This window comes from Sorex fumeus, unplaced genomic scaffold (assembly GCF_029834395.1).
Source record: "Sorex fumeus unplaced genomic scaffold, SorFum_2.1 ptg000129l, whole genome shotgun sequence".
Classification (NCBI taxonomy): Eukaryota; Metazoa; Chordata; class Mammalia; order Eulipotyphla; family Soricidae; genus Sorex; species Sorex fumeus.
The window spans coordinates 2748311-2775376 of NW_026606186.1; the positions used below are offsets into that span (position 1 = coordinate 2748311).

Sequence of the window (27066 nt, forward strand, 5' to 3'; positions counted from 1 at the left end):
TTTTATGTCTGTCCCTCTCTTTGTGACTCATTTCATTTAGCATGATATTCTCCATGTCCATCCATTTATACGCAAATTTCATGACTTCATCTCTCCTAACAGCTGCATAGTATTGCGCTGTGAAGATGTACCAAAGTTTCTTTAACCAGTTGTCTGTTCTCAGGCACTTGGGTTGCTTCCAGATTCTATTATGAACAGTGCTGCAGTGAACATATAGGTTCAGATGTTATTTCTTCTATGCTTTTTTGCACCCTTGGGATATATTCCCAAAAGTGGTATTGTGGGGTCATAAGGAAGCTTGATTTCTAGTTTTTGAAGGAATGTCCATATAGTTTTCCAGAAAGGCTGGACCAGTCGGCATTCCCACCAACAGTGAAAGAGCGTCCCTTTTTTTGGAGGGGAAAATTTAAGTGGAGACCATGACGTTGATAAGTATTCCTCAATTAGCAGCAAATGATTTGCTTATTAAAATTAGTTAATGGGGCTAGAGAGAAAGTATAGTTATTAAGGTGTTTGTTTTGCATGAAGTTGACTCTGAGTCACATATGGTACTTTGAGCCAGCAGTCACATCTAAGCACCGAGGCAGAAATAGACTCTGCACTTCTGACAAAAACAACAGTTAAATAAAATGACTTAATATAGGTGACCAGCATTCAGTAAATCTTAATATTGCTATATTAATTTTTACAAAAAGCACTTTGGTGGAGTGAGCAAGTATTAGAGATTCATTTGTACTACTTACAATGTCTCTTTGCTCCTTGGATTATGTGTTGTCTTTAAATCTTGAAAGATATTGATTTAAATATATCAAGAGATATTTTTATGCACTATATGATTCATATTAAGCTAGGTCTAGTTTATGGATGGATGGGAGAATGAGCAAACACCAGGCTTACTGGTTATCCCACAGAACCCAGAGCTAGACAGTTCTGTACTTATATTGTCTCAGCATTTTACAAGAACAGACCATCATCCCCCAGGATTCATTAATCACTGATGCCAGCCAAGACTACCTTGAGACAAGATTCCTCATCCACTATCCCTCAGCCACCATCATATTTTTCTTGTAACTTACTTTTCCAGCCAGATAAAAGCTCCGGGCCCCAATCTGAGAGTAGCTACGGATTTGGAGGAACAATAACCACAACAGCCATAAACTCCATCATCACCCCAGGTGCTAGCACCAAAATAAAAATTCTCTTGCATCAACCCAAATGTCTCTAGTATTGGCCCTTTGAGCAGTGAGCATCTAGGCTTGGGTTCAGCAACTGTGTTGACACCAAATAATCTGTTTTCCACATTTCTTCAACTCTGAATAAAAGCACTGTAGCACTGTCCTCCCGTTGCTCATCTATTTGCTCGAGCAGGCACCAGTAATATCTCACAGCAAATTGTGAGACTTGTTGTTACTGTTTTTGGCATACTGAATACGTCATGGGTAGCTTGCCAGGCTTTGACGTGCAGGCGAGATACTTTCGGTAGCTTGCAGGGCTCACCAAGAGGAGAGGAGGAATCGAACCTCGGTCGACCATGCCGGCCGCGTGCAAGGCAAAAGCCCTACCTGATGTATTAAGTGTAGAAAAAAAGAGAGTAGTAGGAAAGAATCAGAAGAGAAAGGAAATTAAGACATTATAATTATGTACCTGAGCTCGAATGGTTGTTTACAAAAAATAGAGAAACCAGTCTTGTACTTTTCATTGCATTTTAAAATGAAGAAATCTTCCACTCACCCCAAGGCAGTGTGACTCAGACTACACTTTTAAAAATTTTATTGGGTTTTTTTTTGGGTCAAGTGGCAGTGCTCAGGGCTTACTCCTCTATCTGCGCTCTGAGATAACTCCTGGCTTGCTTGGAAGATCATATGGGGTGTCAGGGATCAAAGCTGGGCTGGCTCTGTGCAAGACAAATGTCCTACCTGCTGTACTATTGCCCTGTCCCCCACCAGTCTACACTTTAATAAGTCCAGTGATCAAGAGGAAACTGGCTGAGGGTTTGATACGGTAAGATTGTTACTGTATTTATTTGAAATTTATGTTAAATAAAATTGGCAAGATTTTTCTGCAGGCATAATAGAGTATTAAATCTTTCATCATTTGTTGTCTGACTAATGACTTCTATTTTCAAAAGTAGCAATCTTATATTTACATTTTTTCCTTAGTAGACGAGTATTTTTGAAGATGGCTGGCAGTCTGAATTAAGTATTGCATGTGAACAATTGGTGCCTGTTTGTGGGATTTTTATTTGTTTGATTTTCAGCAAACAAAATCAGAACTTAGGAAAAAGTAGTTTTATTCCTTCAGCCCTGAGAAATTATCTGAACAATGAAAGTATAATAGAAAAATACTATTTTTTCAAATAAGACTACATTGATTGGTGGCATTATTAACGCAAACATTTCACCTGAATTATTCTCTAGTATTCCTTCTTCTCATATGTTCTGATCTTGCAATTATCCTGACAGATCAAAATATTACATGCTTTACATTGTAAAAACACTGGCTGATAAAAAGGTGAGGCTATTGAGATGGAGTGGAATCTCAATGATGCAAAGGTGGGGGCAATACAGAGAATGGCATGACTTATTAATATATGCAGGGCTGGAGCGATAGCACAGTGGGGAGGGCGCTTGCCATTCATTGCTCACAGCCAACCTGTGCCGACCTGGGTTCGATTCCTCCGCCCCTCTCAGAGAGCCCAGGAAGCTACTGATAGTATCACGCCCTCATGGCAAAGCCTGGCAAGCTACCCAGGACGTATTTGAGATGCCAAAACCAGTAACAAAAAATCTCACAATTTGTTGTGAGATGTTACTGGTGCCCGCTGGAGCAAAGGGATGAACAACAGGAGGACAGTGCTACAGTGCTATCATTGTGAAGTTACAGTTATTCATGTATAGGTTTCAGGCAGTAACAAGTCTCACAATGGCGATGTTACTAGTGTCCGCTCGAGCAAATTGATGGACAACAGGAGGACAGTCCTATACAGTGCTATCTGAAAGGCATAAACAGACACGACTGCGTTCGAGAGATCCAGCCGACAGTAAAATTAGCAATAGTTCTGATAAACTTCTTCCGAAATGGGGTAAAAATTGGGGCATAAAACTGAACCAGACTTGAGACATCTTTGAACTCAACTCCCACCTTAAAATCTTCTCCAGTTCTGACTATTAGGGAATCTAATAGACTTCCTAATCGTCTATTTGCAAACGGATAAGCTGTAATTGAACTTGTACAATTTGTCAGCTACTCTGCCTCTGAAAAGTTTTCTTATGGGATTTTCTTACCCTTTTCTTATCTTTCTACCCTTCTCCATTATTGTTAATTGTGTCATACCCTTGTTTTATTGCACTACATTCTCCCACCAATGAAATCATGTTGTAATTAAATACAGTTGGCTTGAGTCATAAAAAGAAGCTTTCATTTAAAGGTGAAAATTAGGACTTGGGATCAGAATCACGTATTTCATTTCTACCACCTTCTCCCTATTTAAAGGGTCATTTGTGATCCTCCTACATGTCAATACCATAGGTTCTACAGTCTCTATTCCAAAGCCATATGGTATGATACGTCAATTCAATTTTGAAAAAGAATAAACACTAACTTATAAGAGGATGTAGGAGTTCATGTGAGTAATCGACTATTTAAAAGCAGCCTGGGAGAGTTTAGGAAATAACTAAAATGCCTGGTTTGCAAGTCTGAGGCCCAGAGTTCAATTCTTATTGCGGCCCATTTGATCTGAGCACAGTCCTGGCAGTTGTGCTGTTTATTCCTGGATACCTTTCTCTGTGTGTCCCTGGTGTAACATGCAATTTGTGACCACATTCTAGTCAGATAAGTGTGAGCAGGGAAAACAAAAAGATTTGCAAGCACCATGACGAGGAGTGAGATCCCACTGGCAAGCAAGTGAGTATCACAACTAAAGAGTGTAACTCCTCAACTAGATGGTTTTCAAACACTGCAAGTAGAGAACCATGATTCCAGCAAACACCACACCAAATGTGCATGTTTCACTGCTATATATATATATATATATATAGAGAGAGAGAGAGAGAGAGAGAGAGAGAGGGAAGGAAAGGAGGGAAACAAATCTAAAGTTTATTTTTGTAAGTTTTTATTTATTTAGTTAGTTAGTTTTTTGGATCACACCCAGCAATGCTCAGGGGTTACTCCTGTACTCCTGGCTCTGCACTCAGGAATTACTCCTCGCTGTACTAGGGGGACCATGTGGGATGCTGGGAATTGAACCCAGGTTGGCTGCATGAAAGGCGAACACCCTAACTGCTGTGCTATCACTCCAGCCCAGTTTTGATATTTTTATTTATGGGCCATACCCAGTGATCCTCAGGGGTTACTCTTGACTCTGCACTCAGGAACTACTCCTGGAGGTGTTCAGGAGACAATTTTAGAGATTGAACCTGGGTCGGCTGCATGCAAGGCAAGTATCCTACCCTCTGTACTACAGCTCTGGCTAAAAAAAAAATCCAAGAAGTTTAAAACAGAGCCTTATATTTTTCTCTTAGCAATGAAAACCTTGCTTCTTAAATATATATCTCCTTATGGTTAACAAAAGAAAATTACTCCTTGATACTTAGAAGTGCATGTGCTTTCTCTATTTGTTAGTAGTTTCATTTGATTTTACATTCATATTTCATTTTTGTCAAATCTTTCATTCCTTCTGTGCTCTCATTTGATTATTCCTTATCACTTTCCAGAGCAAAGCAAAGCATAATAAGAATGAAATTTATGCAATCATGGAATTTTATAATTAGCAATTAGTTTATTCTAATTTCATCAAAAAAGATAAAGATATGGAATTCAGGGTGGTGATGAGGAAGCAATTTTTAGGTAAGTATTATTGGAATGTGGAAGCAGCTAATTATGACTTTAGAATGCAAAATCGAATTAAAACGTGGAATTCAATGAAGACTAACAGTTGGTGGATACATGATTAATGTGCAGTCTCACACAGTATTATGCAAGAATATCATACCTAAGATGGTACCTCTCATGAGTAATATGCACCAAAGAATTCCAGGTATGGGCTGAAGAGAGAGTATATGCGTAAGGCTTTTGCCTTATATGCGGCTGACAATGTTATAACCTCTGGCATCAGAGATGATCCCTGAGCACAAATCCAGGAGTGATCTCTGAGCATTGCCATGTGTGTCCTTTATCCTGCCAAAAAAGAATCTTAGGTCTTTGAAAATAATAAAGGGGGTATTGTTTTATAGTCTCAGAAACCATAAAGTAAACTTTTTATGTGCATTATATTTATCGCCTCATTTTCACCAGTAAGTTTAGGTATTTGTTTTTAAGTTTTGAACAAAGCAAACGCCCTACCCACTGTGCTATCGCTCCAGCCCACTTAGATCTACCAATCTATTTATTTTTCTTTTTAGATAGATAAATCCAAATCTAATTTTAATCATATTAAATTAAGGTATTTTAAAAAATCAAACAAAAATAGTCTTTCTTATGAAAAAAGAACTCTCATGAAGTAAAACCTGGGGAGATGCCAAAATACAAAAGTAAACAGTAGACACTTGTGATTTTCAAGCATAGGTTGTCTGTGCTTGATGCAATAGAATAAGTGTCTTTTTTTGTGTACATATATGCTATCCTGGGGACCAAAACCAGGGCTTCACACATGCAAGATAAGTGCTCTACTGCTAAGCTACACCCCACCCTTAAATAATTTACTAATTCCTTTCCATTTGGATGTGTTCAGAATACACAGATGCCGCCGCTGCAGTACTGGCATGAGTCCCAGGCTTGCTACCATGAGAGTCTCTGCTCTTGGCGCTGTGGGGACTCCCTGGCCTCACTAAACCAAACAGGCTCCCACACAGTGTGGTGTTGCTGCACTACACGGAAATTGGCTATAAAATCTCCATAATGAGTGCGTGTATCAGGAAATTCCCTGGCTGTCCATTTGCTATCAGGTAATGTTGTTTTAATTAGTACCAAATGCTCACATCTAATTTCTCTGTGGTGGACATTACAGAAAAAAAAAATTATGAAGAGGAAAGAAAGGGAAAAAGAAGACAAAACTTTATTTACCAGCTCAGCAGTTTGCTGACTTCATTAGGAACACTGGATTCTAGCTGAAATTTACCTGTCTTTTATTTACTACATTTTTATTCAGATGAATATTTTAGGCCCCCCTTTAGTGCTCAGGGGGGCTACTCTTGGCTCTGCACTCAGGAACCACTCCTGGCGGTGCTCAGGGGATCATATAGGATGCTGGGGATCAAACCTGGTTCTGCCTCGTGCAAGGTAAGCACCCTGCCCACTGAGGTCCTCGAGCAGAGCTTCTAACCAATTATAAAGATGACCCAATATTGAAGTTCACAAGTGTTTAGAAGGTTACAATCATTTTCATTCTCTCCACACTTATAAAGTGAGGCCTTAGAGAACCAAGGCCACTAGAATCTTAGAATTCAAAGTGTTGTCCTCAGAACTGCACTGCTACAATTCCACCGAAGCATGTTTCTAATGTAAAATCTTGTCCAACTTTACCATACCCCAGATCTAATCCACTGAATCATAATCTGCTTCCAGCAAGAGCCTCCTGCGAGGCATGCGATTCATTGCCCTTTTCTCAAGCATATGTTTCTTTGTTCTCATATAATGTATCCATTTGGGTTTACTTGCAAGTTTGCATTGAGACTTTTAGGGAGTGAGGCTGCAGAGAACACAGAAACACCTTTCTGAAGCTGAACAGTGAATGGAGGTAAGAGTAGCATTTGTGCAAGTGAGGAGAAAAATCTCTTCTTACCTTGAAGAAATGCTTAAGTGAAAGAAATACAAAAAAGAAAATAAGGTATGTGCACTGACCATTTGATAAGGAATAGTGCAGCTTTTCCCAGTTAATTGTTTCTAATTCCATTCAATGCAGTTCGTGCGAAAAAGAAGATTTATTAATTATAGAACTTTTGAGAAATGAGAGGTTAAAGAGTACTGTGGATTGGACAAGGACTCTGAGAGACAGGCTGATGGACAATTTTAGCAAAGAGCGAGACATGTAGAAAAGAGTAAAGAAAAAGTGTATTTGAGGATACTGGTCAATGGAGACTTTCAAGGGACTCCTCCTTATCACAGCTTTGGGATGTCATTCGGTCTTTCTTAGATGCCTCAAAAAACTATTGGGCAGGAAGGTAAGAAAAAACATACTACTCACATCGCCTCAGTTTCCATTTGACTTGTCTCCATTCTACCTTAGAAACATTACTGAAAAGTTCAGGCTCTATCTGGCACTGAGTTTACAATTTCCCCAAGACTGTAAATTCCACCCAGATTTTGGGACAACAGGAGAATAAGAGATAAAGGGCAATAGCAAGGGTCAAGGGTCAAATGGTCACGTAGATAACAAGAGATCCTACAGAACACTGCATAATCAAACGGGAACCTGCCACTTCTTTTCAACAATCTTGTCACTGAAAAGTAATACCAAAACCCCAGTTTTCCTACAAATATCCTATAACAACAACCACATAAACAACAAACAATGAGCTCTATAGTAGCTTCCTCCCAGACTAGGAGTTTCTTTCTCTTTTACTTTTCAATATTTTTTTTCTGTCTTTCCTTGATTGAGTCTGAGCATCCTTATTGTTCATTCTAGAAACTACTGAAGAACCTGGAATCCGTGGATGAACACAGGGACCCTCTGTCATCACCCCTGCATCACAGGTGGGGATACAGACAGAAGCGCAAGGGAAGGAGGTTCATGGTGCAGACATAAGTGCAGGGCATTTCTGAGCATGTTAAAGAGAGAGTTTGCACGACACAAACAGAGACAAACAGACCACTGGGGCATTTCTCCAATGGGAACTGAGTCAGGCCTCTTGGAGAGATATGTCGCCCATTGTTATCTGGAGAAAGACCATCTGGAGAAACATATTGTAGCAAACAGAATCTTTGTCACTGGAGACTCACAATTGGAAACGGGCTCAGAAAAATTGACCAGAACAACACAGTCTGTTACTAAGGGGCTAGAAAGATAGTAGAAAAGTAAGAAAGTTCTGAAGTGTGGGGCTACCCCACTTGGTTTACCTGTGTAATAAGGGAGGTGAGAAGGCATGCTTCTCATCTTGAGATCAAATCCAGGAATACCTTCTATGGTGGGGCATATTTCTTACCTTTTAGAGACCTTTAGGAGGTTATTATACAGAGACAAGCAGCCTATTCAAGATAACTATCGCTTGATCTTTCATGGCCTGGTTCTGGGCATAGCATTGATCTTGTGCTCTTCACCGAAAGAAACATTTTTTCCCCATTTTCCCCCCTTATTTTTTATTGTCACTAGTTATCATTTAATCAGAAGGAGAGGAGGGAAGTGAGACACTTACTGCACAAAGTTGGACATTGAGACGATGCAACATTCATGACAGAAATCAAGAATTAAACCTCTTAGAAGAGGTTACTTTATATCATCTTTGAGTGATAAAAGCATTTCCCATAATGAAAAGGGCTCACACTTTATTTTTAAGTTTCCCACACTCTTTGAAAAAAACCCATGTTTTTAATTGATACACTTTTCTTATGCAAGAAATTTCATTTTCTACAAAACTCATACTCAGTATAAACAGTGGGCTAGGTGAGATAATGACAATTTACACAAATTTAGTATTCAATACACATCATTATTAACCATCTGGATTTGAGGGATGCATCCTCTCCTGTGATGAGTTTTCTTGAAAAAAGTCAACAAAATCAAAAAACTGCTGATGGGTAAAAATTAACCAGAGAACTTTAAGGAAAATACTTTGCCAGTCATAGTGACTTAAATAGTGGGTATAAAAATAATGAACTGTTTTGGGGTATGTTGCTTGCAAAATGTGCTACAGTTGGTAATTAGAGCTACACAGCACTCTGGTGGGACAGGTGTGTTTTATTGCTGCCATTTTACAGATGCAAAATGGGCTTTAGAGAACAATCAAATGTTTAGCCTCAGGGAACTTAGAAAAACAGTTTCAGCAGAACTCAGTGACTTTTCTCAGTCCTCTACTATGAGACAAGTGCCCTAGCCAGCATGAAATTTCACTTTCTGGCTGTGATGTAGGTGGTTGAGTAACTTTCCCATGCCTTAGCTTCCTAGTCTGTAAAATGGGGAGAGTAATAAGATTTATCTCAATGGGCTGCTACTAGCAACAACCCATTATTTAATTCATGCAAAATACATTTCAAAGTATGTACCATACAGTCGTACAGTTTGATTCCATATTTTAGCTATTGTACTGAGTGCTAGAATGAATAACAGTATGCATATGTCCTATTGATCACGATCACGATCACGACCATCCTGTTGCTCATCGATTGCCTCGAGCAGGCCCCAGTAACGTCTCCTTCATCCTAGCCCTGAGAATTTTTTAAAAAGTGCCATATTCAAGGCTCTTTCAGGTTTAGGAGAATGAGAATGAGAATGAGAATGAGAATGAGAATGAGAATGAGAATGAGAATGAGAATGAGAGTGAGAATGAGAATGAGACCCATCATTGTTACTGGTATATGGCATATTGGGTATGCCATGGGAAGTTTGCCAGACTCTGCCGTGTGGTCAGGTTACATTTGGTACCCTGCCAGTTTGTTCAAAGTAGGAGTGAGATATAAGATGTCTCGCGGTCGCAAATGCGGCCACGCACTTCCGGGAGCTGGGTTTTATAGTCTCTGGGTCTTGGCCGTTGATGGGATTACACAGCTCCAGGGGGCCAGCTGGTGGGTGTGACCCCTGCCTACTGGAATTTGGAGGATCTGGGTGGAGGATGCTCAGCCCCGATCCGAGCAGGCTTGGATATCTCAGCCCCCGGGACCCGCATGCCTTTGTTCCTCTGCCGGTACCTTCATGCGTGTGGAGGGTGGTCTCAGCATGGTGGTGGTCTCACCACCATGTCCTATTGAATGACTTAAAAAGGTTCCTGCCAAGATATAGGTTTGAGGTTGGGTAGTGGACAGGGGGAGGGAACCTGGGAATACTGGTGGAGGGAAGTTAAGACTGGTGATGGGATCTGTGCTGAATCACTGTATGTCTAAATTTCAACTATGAGTAACTTCATAAATCATGGCACTTAATACTTTTTTAAGTACATAGCATATAATGAACAACCACTGTTTTCTCTGTGCCTCTTCTCAGATGAAAGGATATGAAAGTGGGTAAAAGGATTCCCTGTCCTCATGAGCTTACAATCAAGTTATTTACAGGACAGTCTCTCACGTGGTGGATACTTGTATATAGATCTTCATCAAGAACCGGTAAAAATAGAATGTCCAGAAGGCTGCTTCTTTCCTTCCTTTTTCCTTCTTCCTTCCTTCCTTCCTTCCTTCCTTCCTTCCTTCCTTCCTTCCTTCCTCCCTCCCTCCCTCCCTCCCTCCCTCCCTCCCTTCCTTCCTTTCCTTTTTTGCTAGAAATAAGTTTATAGTGGCAGTTTGACTTTTCTCAATTTTCTGTGATTAATGAACAAACACATGATCTTTACAAAAAGTTCATTTTGAGGTAAGCATTCAGTGGGATAGAGGGACTTGACAAAGAATTTCAGGAAGTCACAAATTCAAGAGAGTTGGAGAAATAATATATGATATTAAAAAAGATTTAGCCCACCACTAGCATGGACTCAAGTAACCCAAGTGCAATCTTGAAGATCAGAACTGTATTAGAGATAATTATGAGCAGGAAGAAAGGCCCTGATAAATACTAATGAGGAAATCACCAGAATTCAAAATATTTTCCTTGACACTGCCCTTGACTCTGAACAGCAAGAACTCCCAAACCAAGGCAGTTTGTAAACAGCCTATATAAAGTGGCTTTCCAAAGCAACTCAGAGCATCCCATTCTGCTTTCCTCCTACAATGGGTGTATAAGTATATTTCCACTTCCTTTAGTCTATGTTATTTCTTAGACTCATCTTCTTTTCTTTTTCTTTTAGATTTTGGGCCAGACCCAGCTGTGCTCAGGCCTTACTCATAGCTCTTAACTCAGAAATTGCTCCTGGTGGTGCCTGGGGGCTCATATGAGATACCAGGGATTGGACTCAGAGACAGCTGTGCAAGGCATGTGCCCTATCTGCTGTACTGTATGCCAGTCCCTCATTTTATTTTATTTAATAAAATATTTCTACGTCACTAAATGTCTTTTCCTACAACTCCTTTCTATGAGACCGACAAAGGACCCAGAAACCCCAGTGTTATTTTCAACTGCCTTCTGCTTCTCCTGCAAAGAGCCCAACCTCACCCCCATCTAAAATCCAGGGCTCCCTAAAAATCTGTGTGGTACCTGTGTGGTACGGACCAATTGCCATGCACTGTAGAAAAATGAGTTTCAGATGCAGCTTGGTGGCTGCCTTAGTGAGGTGGACAGGACCTTAGTATCCATCCCACACAGGAGCCTGGGCAAGTTTTATGTCTTGGACTCCCTGGAAAATCACTTTACTGACAACCAGATTTGATGAAAAGCAAACAGTTATGTATGGCAGGCACTGTTTTGGGTTTGAGAGACAAGGATCAGCAGGAAATGATTCCTTTTCTTCAGAGGTTCACAAATCAGTAAGGGAGTCAGTTACACACGTAAATGACTCCAATCAAGATTAATTCTGATAAACAGAAAAGAACAATGAAGCAATAAAGAGGGTATTCTCAGCAGTGAAAAAAGAAAAAGAAACAAAGATTCTGAACAGGGTGCAACAAAAGGAAGGAATGGCAGAGATAAAGAAATATTATTTCAACATTCAATGGGGATTTTGATATTTTGTGACTGCAAGATTTTACATTTTAAAGTAGATTGAAGAGCTGGGAGCAGATAATATCTGTTTTTATTGGAGAAAAGTACTGTTAGTAAAAAAAAATCCACAAACTTGAAATTTTTTGGTAATTTATGCTTGATTTTCTTTGAGTAAGTTCCTTCTCATGTTCAAACTATGTTCATTTAGGTCAAAAAATGAAAGACTCCAATACTACTTGAATATAAAAATAGAAAAGTGACTAAAGATTTTTGGAGTCCACTGAGGGTGCTAGCAAACAATGACAGAATTTGAGAGGGAGAGGAAAGATAAAAGACAATTGCAGGATTGCAGGATTTCATTTGCGTATAATTGTGATCCAGATAATACTATTCTTCCTTGTGGTCAAAATATGTTTTTCAATGTTTGTGTATGTACTTAATTTCAGGTGATATAAAAAAAGACTTCATTTATTTGACAGAAGAAATAGTAACACTGGGATAACATTTATAGACACGAGCATGTTAGCATTTGGAAAAGGCCAGACTTGTAAAAGACTCTAAAACCTTATTTTACAGAGGATTAAACAAGAATGAGAAAGTTGAAGTCTGAGCCAAACACATTTTTTAATACTCAGGCCAGAGTCCTTTCTAAAATATCACATTCTCTGAGCAAAGGTCACTAGTAGCAACAGTACATTGTTTGACCTGAGATACTTGAAAATGCCCCATATTTCAGGCATCTCAACTTTTTTTTTTCTGATTTACAGAATAAATTCTTAACATGTGCAGCACTTAACAATTCCTTAAAGGTTGGTATAAATGTCGATTTCTTGTGGAATAATTATGGGTTAGCAGTGTAGAATAATTTCAGTTTTAGAATACTGGGCTAAAATGCCATACATTAAAGACTAAGACATCAATATTAAAGAATGAGGAAAAAGTGGATATGAATTAACTGAGGGTTAAAAATACTCTTGCAGCTCTCTGATCACTGCAACATCTTAGTTATGAATTGGTATACAATCAGAGTTTGTATCTGGTCTAGCTGCTCCTGCTCTGATTTTTATGTGTTTTAATTTTATTCATTGAGTTTTCATAATATATATGCATACATATTTGTTTTATTGATTAAGGTACTGAGTCATAATACTGTTAATGATAGTTTTATATATACATAATTTTGTTACCCCATCCATCACCAGATGGATGTCCCCCAAATTCTTCCCCTCTCTTTCCAATCAACCTCCACTTCTGTTGTCTGTTTGTATGTGTTTTACGTTAAAGGTCTGTTTGTTTCAAAGGCTTGCCTTCATTAGAGACCTATATTTGGGCTGCTGGAATACATAATACAGAATGCTTGTGGTATTTCTGTCTACAAACCAAGACCTATCTCCATAAAGGCATGCATCAATGACAGGCTGCAAACAGAACATGAAGGTGAAGTCTTTTTATCATCATTGGGTAAATTTTGAGACATAACTCAGTCTAAACCTGCCCTGGTGATTCTGAGTTTTACTAGTATCTTTCTTTATAGTCCTTCCTCTTCTTAGTAACACTTTCTGGAGCATTCTCAATCATCACTAGTCCCTGGGTCTGCTTTGGGGTAACGGATCTAAGAGACAACTACTCACTTGTCAGGCATATCCATATCCATTTGCCCATCCATTTATATTTGATACTTCCTGTTTTCCAAATTCTTCTTCTTTTTTCCTCCTTCTCCTTGTCTTCTTTTTCCTTATTCTCTTCCTCATCCTTTTCATCCTTTTCCTCTTTCTCCTCTGCCCTCCTCCTTTTTCTTCTTCCTCTCTCTCTTCTTCCTCATCCTCTTCATGCTCTTCTTCCTTCTCTTTCTTCTTCTCCATTTTCTTTCTCCTTCCTTCTTTTTTTTTGATTTTGGGGCCAAACCTGGCAGTGCTCAGGACTTAATCTGGGCTCTGCTCAGAGAGATCACACTCAGCAGGTTCTGGGACCATATTGGAAGGTGGGGATCAAACACAAGTTGGTTGTTTGCAAGGCAAGCACTCTAATCTTTGTACTATCCTACCGGTTCCTCCTTTCTATTAGTTTCCATCATGTACCTCCACACCTCGCCCAACTCTAACCCAATAGAGAGCACTAGAAACAGCATGGTACATACCCTAGACCATCATACATTTCTCTATACTCATATAATCATATACCACCACAAACCTGGGGAAACATTTCATTTCAACAGTGGGATCATTTTTGTGTGTACTTTTGCTTATTTTACTGAACATTATTTAGATTCCCAGCAAAATGCAAAACAACAGTTTAAATAAAGAGATTTTACTATGATTTTTTTCATAACTGTAAGGTTTATAAAAATATTTTCTTGGAAGGAGAAGTCTTTATATACGCACATATATACATTATACAATTAGAATTTGAAGTCAGAGTTGGAAATTTTTAATGTTGTCAATCATTTAATGTACTCTGAAAGTTTGATATTCTATTCACTATTCATAGTGTTTTAATGTATGAAAGGATAATAGGTATATTTAGTTTGTATAATTACTTTGCTATTGTACTAAGATTCTACATTATATATCATATGAAAAATAATTCCTCAAAGCTTCCTGACATCATAATTAGTACTGATTGAGTACACGTTTAATCTTTAAGTCTGTTTATAATCAATCTTTACAATCCACTAGAAGAGCTACTATCTTTGTTTAATGTGAAGTCTGAAACATAGGAAGATTAATTGACTTTTATCTGACCATAAGTATAATGAGAGTTAGAGTGAGAAAATGAATTAGGAATCCTTGGCTTCCAACTCAATGCTCCATTAGCACTGGATTATCCTCTCCCTCCCTCCCTTCCTTCCCCTCCTTCCCTCCCTCCCCTCTTCCTCCCTCCTCCCTCCCCCCCTCTCTCCCTTCCTCCCTCCTTCCCTCCCTCTCTTCCTTCATTCTTTCCTTGCTTCCTTCTTCTTTCCTATATGGTCCAGAGAAACAGTACAGTGGTTAAGGTGCCAAGAATAAACACCTTTTAACATTGTCCATTATCAAAACTTGGATATTATGTAAAATATCATTCAGAAACTTTATATTTTATAATTCATTTCTGTTTGGCTCTTGGCTACACCCAGTGCTATTCAGGACTAACTCAGGTGCTTACAGGACCAACCATATGTACTGTTGGAAATTCAAATAGTGTAAGCTGTGTGGAAGTCAAGAACTTTAAAACTGGTACTTTCTCTGCGCTAAGATTTAAAATGTTTTATATTTTATATTTATATTTATAAAAACTTTTTGCTACAAAATTTGTATGAATTTTCTTGAATTATCAATGTTACAAGTTATCCTCAAAATTAGAAAGTATAAATTTGTATTAACCGAGTGATTTTAAATAGGTGAAACATAATTTTTACAGGACAAATATTTTCATTCTAAAAATTTGTTTATAAATATACATGCATTAATTTTTAAATGATTAAAATATTGACATAAAATATATATTAAAATTAGTGGACAAATATATCTATAGTTCTGATATTTATATTATAGGTTTCAATATTTGAAAGGATTGTCAAATAGGATTTCTGAGCACATTCTGGCCAGAATCATGATCTGTAATCTGCAATACAAACTAAGTTCAATAAATTCCTCCTTGTTTTAGACATTGAATTTATATGTCAATTAATAGTATTGATAATTTTCATTGACTACTCAAGTCAAATATGAATACAATCAAATTTAGAGAGTTGATATTTTTTCTCAAATTCACATTTGCTCAAAAAGAGTAGAAAGGTAAAAGGCTTCTATTTCTCTTCTTGACCTGTATTTCTTCATAGGAATTCTAAATTTATGATGTTTCATTAAAATTAAAGAAAGCAAATTGTTATTTCTTATTCTATACCAATGGATGATATATAACTTTTACATTTAAAGTAATTTTTTAATTAAAACTATTAATTTGTATTAATACATTTAACATATATATTGATATAGTCTATAGTGGCATTGGCACAATGAGGAATATTATAATTCTTTGCTAATGGACTATATACTTTCAATATTTATGCAACTATATAATATCTATGCAACTATAACTATAGCAGTGAGGAATAGAAAGGGGAAATAAAAAGATGGAGTATGAATACAATAAAGGTAATGAAATATGTAATTTGGAGGAAATTGCTTATTAGAAGCATTTTTAAATGAAAAAATGAAGAGAAAATGGAGAGAAAAGAGTTTATTTATCAACTAGATTATCTTTCTAGCTTCTTATATCGCAGTTAACCTAAATGTATGAAAAATTTGGATCTACAACTATTTCTATTTATACTAATCCATTTTATATATTATCCATACACTATATAATATACATCTATATTATGCAAATACATATTATTATATTTAATATACCTATATTATGTAGATATAAATATTATATAGTATTTAATTATACACTATAAACTGACCACTTGTTATTAATTATATTTTATTATATTATATAAGACATTATACTGATTATATTATATAATACAATATAATATATAATTACATATAATACAGATCTACATAATATCTTATGCATATATATAATATTACAAATTATAGTGAGTATAACTTTAAACTAATTTCCAGTGGATTGGTTTCATACTGCTCTCTTTAGGTTAGACTATATTTTCATTTCACTGTTTCTTCCAAATTTTAGACACAATATCATTTAACAATATAATCTAAAACTGTGAGTTGATTGAGTTGTTTTTTAGTATATTGCAAAATATCACTAGGATAAGTCATGAGTACAACATCTTGTTTTTAAATTGACATAATAAGACAAACTAAGAAATTATAGCACAGCTACAAATTATAGATTACTCAGAGATATAAGACTTATGAGGTTAGGCAAAAGAAAAAGATTTCAAATGAAAAAATATTTTCAATATGCTCAACATACACACGCACATACACACACACAGAGTGTTGTAGGAAGCTCCGAATAAGACCTACTTTCTCATAGTACTTGATCTCGTAGTCCAGTATGGCTCCACTGGAAAAAGCAGGTGCTTGCCATGATAGGGCAATGCTATTTTGGGATGCCCAGTCCTTCCTTACCATACCTATTAGGGAAGGTGCTGCAAGGAAAGAAAATAACTAAGAATTAATTGGCAGATTCATTCTTCATTATCCTCTCTTCAATATATATATATTTATTTTTTTTCATCAAGGAAAAATAAATTTTGTTGAAGAGATAATCAGTTGCTGGTGCCTTAGTAATAAGATAGCCTTACTACTCTATTCAATCCAAATAAAGTTTAAAATATATATCTAGAAACAATAGTATGAAACATAGAAAAACTCAATCCAAAAATCAGAACCAGACTCAACACTTTTTTTTTAATCACAGTATAATTTTCTTTAAACAGACTTTGATTTTGTTCTAGGACTTGAAATAAAGCACACTAAACTCCTATGTTTTATCAGACTTACTTACTATTAAAAATTATCTGTGATTTCAAAGGAAGTTTTAAACTTTGATTTCTCTTTAAGAATAAGCAGTTTAGGCGGCTGCGGGTGAAGGCCGCAGCAGTGAGGAGAGCGTGTCTCGACCCAGCACTTGGATTGAACTTCGTCATTTCCAACAGGGAAGAAATTTACATGGATTCTCTGGGCACTAAAGAGCAACTACAATGCCCCTATGATAAAAATCACCAGATCAGGGCCTGCAGATTTCCTTATTATCTTATCCAGTACAGAAAGAATCATCCTGATGTTGCGAACAAACTGCCTATTTGTCCCTTCAATGCCCGCCACCAGGTTCCTCGGGCTGAAACAAGTCATTGTATCTCAAGCTGTGATGACAAAAGTTGTATTGAGCAGGATGTTGTGAACCAAACTTGAAACCTGGGACAAGAGACTATGGCTCAGAGCATGTGACAGTGCCCTCCTTGCGATAAAGACTGGGATAAAGATTTCTGGGATCAGACCAGTACCCTATTTGTCTGGGGCACTGCCAACTACTGTGAAAACAACAGCACTGCAAGCAATATAGTTATGGAACATAAGAGTAACCTGGCTTTAGGCATGCATGTTCACAATTCTCTGCTGTATGTTCTGCCATGGAAAAACAATGGAAATGCACAGTAACTGAATATCTCATCAGATGCCTGTTTCTTCCTGCTACCAATGGGTTCTCCACTTTTTCCTAATCTAATTATAGAAAATTAAAGTATTTGTGATTTTCAAAAAAAAAAAAAGAATAAGCAGGTTATAAAGTCTTATTATACAGGTTGTGATTTTCAAAAAAAAAAAAGAATAAGCAGGTTATAAAGTCTTATTATACAGGTTATCCTAATCTAATTATAGAAAATTAAAGTATCTGTGATTTTCAAAAAAAAAAGAATAAGCAGGTTATAAAGTCTTATTATACAGGTTATAAAGTCTTATTATGGATAGAAACTTCTATCCAAAGCAAAATAGTTGATCATCTTACAACAACTTTGAATTATTTATCTTACAGGATTTATCGTGACATTCAAATAAATTAGAAATATTTAACTTCAGAGGCTTATTTTCAGATTCTCGTCTTTTTATCGTACATAACATGGTTTTAGCAATTTAAGTCTAGGTAAACTTATTACACTTTAAAAATATGATCTTATATATGCATACATATCATGGGCTAACAAAAGCTCTCTAAGAATCCTAGTTTTTAAAACAGTAGTTTCAATGCAATTTAAAACACATGAATAAAAAGAGAAACAAATTATGTGCATACTTTCTTTTTATTTTTTTGGAATTGATTCCAAAGATACAGTGCACAAATAAAGTGACATGTTTGTAAGAGAAATCACTAGACTTCTTTGTAAAACCTAAAAAAAAGTCAATTTCCATCAGTTCCTTGGGATTTATTAAAACCTTATGCTACATCTAAGGGGAACTATCAAGTTGTAAAAAAGAATTGTGACAATGTATTAATATTAAACAAAGCTATTTTATTATATGTTTTCAGGGGAAAAAAGTGAAGGTGGAGAAAATGTATAAAAAAGGATATCAGGATAAAGCAAAAAGAAAAAAAGAAAAAAAAGTAACCATAGGTCCTTTTATAATGTGGGAATAAATAGGATACACAATATCAGGTTAGAAGCTACAATACTGCATTAGATTTAGAAGCTAGACTATGAATATAAAATTTACTCCCAAACACAAGAAATGTTTTAAATAACTGTAGTACTGTAGCACTGTCCTCCCGTTGTTTATCTATTTGCTCAAGCAGGCACCAGTAATGTCTCACAACAAATTGTGAGACTTGTTACTGTTTTTGGCATGTAGAATTTGTCACAGGGAGCTTGCCAGACTCTGCCAAGACGGTGGAATACTCAGCTGGCCCAGCTCTCCCAGAGGGGCAGAGGAATCGAACCCAGGTCGGCTCCATGCAAGGCAAATGCCCTACCTGCTGTGCTATCGCTCCAGCCCTTTAAATAACTAGCAAACAATTATTAAAGAACATCTTTGAAAATTAAGAATATTAAAACAGGGCTCTGAGAGATAGGCACATGCCTTGCATGCAGCCAGCTAGGTTTGTTCCCTAGCACTCCATAGTCCTGTGAGCAATAACATTACTAGGTCTGACCCTCGAGGGCTCAGCACCATTTGGGTTGCTAGGTTATCCTCAGTACAGCCAGGCCCATGCAGCACCACATTGGTCTGTAGCATTGAAGCAGTGACCCGCAAGCAGAAGGGGCCCCAAGACCTCTTCAATAGAAAGTACTTAAGTAACTTTTAAGCACAGTAACTTGTCATACAAAAAGACATATTTTAAGGATTTGAAAAAAGGTGTATAATTTATTATTACACTGGTTTTAGTAACTGTTTTAGTGCTAGTATTGACTATTAGCATGTTTTGGGATCACACTGTAATTTCTACTCTTATAAATTAGAAATGTATTACAGAGAGGCATAAAAAAATAAGCAGTAGTGTCACTGTTACTAAAAAATGAGAATTACACCCATTCTGAGGAAAAAGGAGAAAAATGAAGGTTGAGTAAAAGCCATTTAGTTGTAAACACAAATCAGAAAAATCATTGTGATCTCAAAATATCATTCTAATTTATTCTTGGATTTCTTTTAAATTTGTCAATTGCAAGTAAAAATAAGATTTTAAAATAACTGAATTTTATAATTGAGATTAATATATTTTGCATTTCTAAGAAAAATTTGAGTTTTAAATTTGATATATTATTTATGGATACTGTTTTTATGTATTAAGGATAATGTATTTTTTTCTAATTTGAGAGGGTGATATTTGGTTTTTATAAAAAATAGGTTTATTTAAGAAAAATTTTGTTGGCTGGATCACACTAATTTTTGGGCCAGCCACAGCAGATTCCAGGACTAACTCCCAGTGATGAATGGGCAACCTGAACCATCTCCTCAGCCCCAAAGAACAGAACTTTAGAAACTTGAGTTTAAAGCCCTTTCCTACAGTTCAATGAAAGTCTGTTCTACAAACGAAAACAGAAGTGAATACTGTGTTAATTAAGAATAGTGCTAGATAATCCACTAAATTTAGTAAAATTCATCAGGAATAAATTACTGACAAACTAGTATTTTCTTGTTCTTACTGCACATGTTTTTTGTTTGTTTGGGGATTAAATGCCAAGGCATGGAGGGCTTCCTTCTGACTCAAGGATCAGTCTTGGTGGTGCTTGGGGGACCACACATAGTGGTGTGGATCAAACCTAGGTTGGCTGCCATACATGGCAAGTGCCTTACTTGCTGTAAAATATCTCTGGCCTATATTCTTAAATAATAGTATAAATGATAAAATGTTGCTACTTTATTAATTATAACTTTAAATGTATCTCATAAATAATTTTGGAATAAACATAGCAATTCTTTTAGGATTTTTAAATCCATGTATATTTTCAGCATCATATACAATATCATAAAGGCAGTATTAATACCTTGCGTATTGATACACAAATACTACAGTTTCTAATGATGTAGCATTCAAGATCAAATAATGCATTCCTTCATAGAGTTTCAATTATGACAAAACCATGCTAGAATGCACTCTTTTGGGATTGGGACTATCCAATAAAAAAAAAAGTGCTCAGAGGACCTGGGGGCCACTCCTGGCAATACCCAAACAACTGAGACATAAGCTTCATTGTTTAGTGCTAGCTCCTGAGAATGTGGAGCTATTTAAGCCCCAAAGATCTGCTAAACACTTTCAACAGGTGCTAGTAGGAAGGTCTGCAGTGTTGGGATCAGATAAGGTCAGAACATGCTTTCTATTTGATCCTGACTCCTGGGCCATCTCCTTTGGATTCTCCACTATCTATGGATTAATATACAGGTACTGTCTTTGTCTTTTTATTTTCAGTTCTTCAATGATTAAGTAACAGTACAGGTAGATGCATTATTTAAATATTATTAGTCCTTTCTTTTTCTTCCTTAGAAAGGAAGAAATAAAAATTAAAATAAATATAATTCCTAATATTAGAGTTTCATCACTTGTTTACATGAACTTGAGAATCCAAGATATACATAATTCTCAATATCTCTTTACTATTTTATCTATGAAATATTCCTATTGTACAGTTATAAAATATTATTCATATAATTATATCTCAACTACACAGTTTAAACATAAATTCTATTCCATATTTTATATGGTCATCATAATTGTTATACTAATGGTTAAAATATTCAATTGTGTGAATTTACCCAACTCTTCTTTAATGTAGGGTTTTCATTTTTTAATATTGTAGAATTATTTGGAGGTTCTAGCAGGGGAGCGCAGCTACTCGTATACCCTCGACCGAAGACCGGTCCGTCTCTATCGGGGAAGGCCGTCCTCTTCGACCGAGCGCGCAGCTTCGGGAGGGACGCACATGGAGCGGTGAGGGAGGAAGGGGACACCCGCCTAGCCAGCCAGATCAGCCGAATCAACCCTGGCGATCAATGGGGTGACAGATGTCACAGCCAGATCACCCTCACATCCAATTATAGTTCCCAAATATCATTTTACTTATCATTTTGAGGATTTTTTTTTCACACTCAGTAGTACTCATGGCACATTCCTGGCTCTGTACTCAGGAATTACTCTGTGAAAGGAGATTGCCTTAACCCTTGAAAAATATGTCTGTACTAGTTCTCAAATTTTATGCACAAACATTTAATTTTGTTGTTAGACTATACATTCTTTCATATAATCAGACTCTGTGGGCCTTCCTATGCAATAGCATATTTTTTTTATGAAAGCTGCATCAGTATGTACTTGTATACATTTTAAATAGATAATGACTTAAAACAAAACATGTAGAAATGGCCCTTAGCCACACCCCAGATGTTGCATTTTTTGCTTTCAGAAAAGACCAATGCTACATAGAATTTCACTTTAAAATAAAACTTCAGAACATGAAACTTCAAGTATTTGGTCTGAGCATATTTAAGGTTTTTTAAAATCTCTTTATAACAAAACTTTATAAACATCTGAATTTTTCATATTGTGACAGACTAGTGTACCAAAGCAGAAAAATACTTTTCTGACACAAGAAAAACTGATTTTAGGACACAGAAAGACAACTATTGATTTTTCTTTTTTACTTTTTATTCTAACAAAGTCAGAGAAGGAAAGAAATAGGCATGAAAATAACATCTCTTGGAGTTTGTCAGATAAGAAGCTAACTGAAAGATTCAAGCAATGCTTCCTGGGTAATAATTATGTATTCAGAATAGTTTTCAGTAGAATTATGTTTCTGATATACAGGCTCTCTTAGGCTTCAAAATCTTAGCTTTGACCTTCAAAATAAGTGATGTTTAAAACACATTAGGAGTTATTGAAAATATTTTTAATAGAAAACTTTCTGATCATACACTTTCTGAATCTCAAATAATTTATAAAAAAAACTTTAACAAATTAAAAAGAAAAAGACACAGAATATGTAGTTACCCAAAAAGGTCTCATTCATATTTTGACTAACATTGTTTTCTATAGGTATATGAAGCTACAGGAAGAAACTACTCTTAATAGTCTGCTTCTAATTAAGATGTAAGCAATTTTCACTAAACATTTACTTTATACAATACATTCTATTGTGTTTAATTTTCATAAATCTGTGGAATACATATTGTCTTCATTTCAAAGATAAAGAAGGTAAAGTTTAGAGGAGTGAGCAATATTTTAACTATAGATGTGAAGATGAATTTTGATTTAAACAAAATATCAGGGAAGAAGCAGAAAATTAACATTTTTTGTTTTTTTCCCTTAACATTAATTCTACTGTAGTGTTGTAATGTTTAAGATTATAATAAGAGCTCAAAATTAGAAGCAAGAAGTGAGATAAACTGACAAATATTCTTGTTCCTTGAAAATATTGCTTCCTGATGATTTAAAAAGTATCAGGCACTAGCATGACTCAAAAAATCACAAATTTTTGTGACTATAAAAATATCTTATGTTAATATGTAAACAAGTTTTATGGTATGGATAATGAGATAATGCATTTTTCTAAAGATCTATCAAATTGCTAGTTTTTACTCAACTACGATGCTCAGTAATTGATAAAAAACTCACAATGGAGACATTAGTGGTGCCTGCTCTAGAAAAATCCATGAACAATGGGAGGGCAGTGCTACAGTGCTACTGAGCAAACTGTGATTATTATATATTGGTGTGTATGTGTGTGTTTGTGTGTGTGTGCATGTGTGCGCGTGTGTGTGTGTAACTGTATAAGCATCTAGTGAGAGACAGAAAGGGCAAGATAACACTTTATGACACGTGATGTAACAACATTATATACGTATAATAGTGAATGTTAAATAACATACTATCAGAATAAACCACATATGCTATTTAGTTTACCTTATCAAGCAATAAGAGAAAAATTCTAATCATATTCCTGGTAGCCTTATATTCACTTATTGCTTTAGTTTCAAGCATTGTGCTAAAGATTATGCTACTTCACAAGACTCACCATTTTTCAAAAGATCTAATTGCTTAAAAAGTTCTCACATGGACTGATTGTTTCTGCCTGCAATTTCTGTTGAACTCCTCCTTCTGACTTGGAGCAAAATTTTAGAATTAACTCTTTCATTTCTTTTTATCTATTATCCATACTTGGCTTTTGTCATCCTTTTCTTTCTCTTCTTCCTTTCCCCTTTTCTCTCTTCTGGCTGCACTTCCATTTTTAATGCATTTTTAATGCATTGTCTCTTTTCTCTACTCTTATCTTGTACTTCTTTCCATAAAGATAAGAAGTGTTTATGTGCAGACCAAAGGAAATAAAATGAAGACTATAGTAACAAGTAAATAAAGATAAATAATACAATAAATAGTATAAACTAACAGTACAAGTAAGAACAGAAATTTAAAATTATATGACTTTCTCCCTTTATATGCTATGAGCCAATAGGTATTACTACAAAGCAAGAATCATTCTTGCTTTGTGTGTTCTTCAAAGAGATAAGCTATAATAATATCATAATTTTACTTGAGAAGTATAGTAAATGTGATACTTATTAGCAAATATGAATTAAAAGCTAAAAACTTCATGTCTCTATGTATATCTAAATTTTATGTTGATTAAATAGTTTGTGCTCCATATAAACACATATTAATAATATTTCCCACATGTGTTTTTCTTTTGATATATTTTTCACTGACTTCAAAGTTTAATAACAATACATATTGTTTTCTAGTTTCCCCACTTGCTTGAAACCTGATCATGAGTTTAAAATGCACTCCTTAATGCAATGTTAGGATTTTTTAATTTCTTGTTTCTGGCACTTTGATTTTTTTCCATATTTAACAATGGCAATGTAATATGTTAAGCCATGTGACAACCTGGGAAAAAATTAATTATGCCCGCCAATATGTTAAAACATCATAATCCAAAATCTGCTCATTTTTTTTTGCTTTTTGGGTCACACCAGGCAATCTACAGGGGTTACTCTTGGCTCATACACTCAGTAATTTCTTCTGGTTGTGCTTGAGGGACCATATGGGATGCTGGGGATCAAACCTGGTTTCGCTGCATGCAAGGCAAACTTCCTACCTGCTGTACTATTGCTCCAGCCCCAAATCTGCTCATTTCTTTTGTGGCAAATTGATTTCACAGTTACTAATTTTGAGCTGGGGATACTATCTTGAGCATGCAATATTCAAGTCGACCAATTATTTGCTTGTGCTCTTGTAAGTGGGAGGAGGGCGGGGAGGGAGTGGGGGGGATACAGAAAGAGACTTGATATTGATATCCTGTGATATTAGCTCACAGGAGGCCCTGTGAGCCAAGGAATGAAGACAGCCTAAAGAAGCTTTAACAAGAACGTACAGATGATCACAAAAGTCTCCAGGAGGAAACAGTTCTTCTGTCACCTGTTTCTCAGCCTTTAAGAGTCTAATTGTTTAAGATAGTCCCATTTATCTATCTCTGTTTTCACTTGCTCGGCCAGTGGTGTGGCATCTTTGAAGATACCATTAGCTTCAATGTCATGGAGGGTTTTGCCAACTTTATCTTCAATGTACCTTATGGTTTCTGGTCTGATGTTGAGGTCTTTAATCCATTTTGATCTTACTTTTGTACATGGTGTTAGGCAGAGTTCTGAGCCTATTTTTTTGCATGTAGCCGTCCAGTGATGCCAACACAATTTATTAAAGAGGCTTTCCTTACTCCACTTCACATTACTTGCACCTTTATCAAAGATTAGATGAGCATATGATTGAGGAGAGATGTCAGTGTATTCAACCCTGTTCCATTGGTCTGCAGTTCTGCCTTTGTTCCAGTACCATGCTGTTTTAATTATTACTGCTTTGTAGTACAGTTTGAAGTTCGGGAGGTTGATTCCTCCCATTTTCTTTTTCCCAAGAATTGCTTTAGCTATTCGTGGGGGCTTATTGTTCCATATAAATTTCAAGAGTGTTTGCTCCATTTCTTTGAAGAATGTCATGGGTATCCTTATAGGGATTGCATTGAATTTATACAATGCTTTCGGTAGTATTGCCATTTTGACAATGTTAAGCCTCCCGACCCATGAGCAGGGGATATCTTTCCATTTCCTCATGTCCTCTTTTATTTCCTGAAGTAGCGTTTTGTAGTTTTCTTTGTACAGGTCCTTTACTTCTTTAGTTAAGCTGATTCCTAGGTACTTGATTTTCTGGGGCACAATTGTGAATGGGATTGTTTTTTTCATGTTGCTTTCTTCTCTCTCACTGTTTGCGTATCGGAAAGCCATGGACTTTTGGGTATTGATTTTATAACCTGCAACTTTACTATACGAGTCTATTGTTTCTAGGAGTTTTTTGGTGGAAGTTATTGGGTTCTCTAAGTAGAGTATCATATCATCTGTGAATAGTGAGAGCTTGATTTCTTCCTTTCCTACCTGAATGCCCTTAATATCTTTTTCCTGCCTAATCGCTATTGCAAGTACTTCCAGGGCTATTCAGATAGAGAAGGGAGCACCAAATAAAGGATGTTTGGAGGATCCTCCCAGGAGGGGAGATGCATGTCGAAAGTAGACTATGGACTGAACATGTTTGCCACTCAATGCCTCTTTTGCAGACCACAACACCCCAAAGGAGAGAGAGAACACAGGGGATTGCCCTGCCACAGAGACAGGGGGGATGGGGGGATGGGGGTGGGAGGGATATTATCCATGGTGGTGGAAAATGGGCACTGGTGGAGGGATGGGTATCTGATCATTGTATAATTGAAACCAAAGCACAAAAAATTGTAAATCTACAACTTTAAAAAAAATAAAATAAAATAAAGGGGAAAAAAAAAGAGTCTAATTGGACTGCTGACATGCAGAATTGGAAGATAATAAATATGTGTGTGGTTTTGGAGTATCAAGTTTGTGGCATTTGTTATAGTAGTAATAGGAAACTTAGAAAAGCTCAACTGATTTATCTCTAAAGGTATTAATTTTGAATACATTTGTGGTTCAGTAGGGAAAGTGGCTAAGTTTTAAAGACAATGCTTCTAAAGCAGTGATTCTTTCATATTAGTAATTGTTAAAATACTCAATGGTTATTTAACATGTATCTTGGATACTGTGATCTTAGAGGTGGTTTCCTTTATCTATATCTATATTTATCTATATCTATATCTAAATCAATATCTATATGTATCTATACTATATCTTTCAGGTTTTCTTATCTGTTATTTTTAAATAGAAAATGGAGAAACAACATTTTAAAATGATATTATCTTCAATAATAGGTGATAGAGACCAATTTTCACCTTTTCTCTCAGACTTAATGCTTTTCTTTTTTTGCTTTTTTTGCTTTTTTGGTCACACCTGGTGATGCACAGGAGTTACTCCTGGTTCATGCACTCATTTCCCCTTTTCTCTCAGACTTAATGCTTTTCTTTTTTC

The 27066-nt window shown here is 36.2% G+C and overlaps 1 protein-coding gene and 1 pseudogene across 1 annotated transcript in view; one reads left to right on the plus strand and one right to left on the minus strand.

Annotated features, from left to right (window-relative positions):
• The window catches only part of EPHA6 (EPH receptor A6), a 984716-nt gene that overhangs the window by 396480 nt on the left and 561170 nt on the right, over positions 1 to 27066 (minus strand). The window contains 1 exon segment of the mRNA XM_056138519.1: positions 16693 to 16817. Within this exon segment, the coding sequence (XP_055994494.1) occupies positions 16693 to 16817 (125 nt within the window).
• LOC130045698 (gametocyte-specific factor 1-like) lies at positions 17257 to 17829 on the plus strand (annotated as a pseudogene).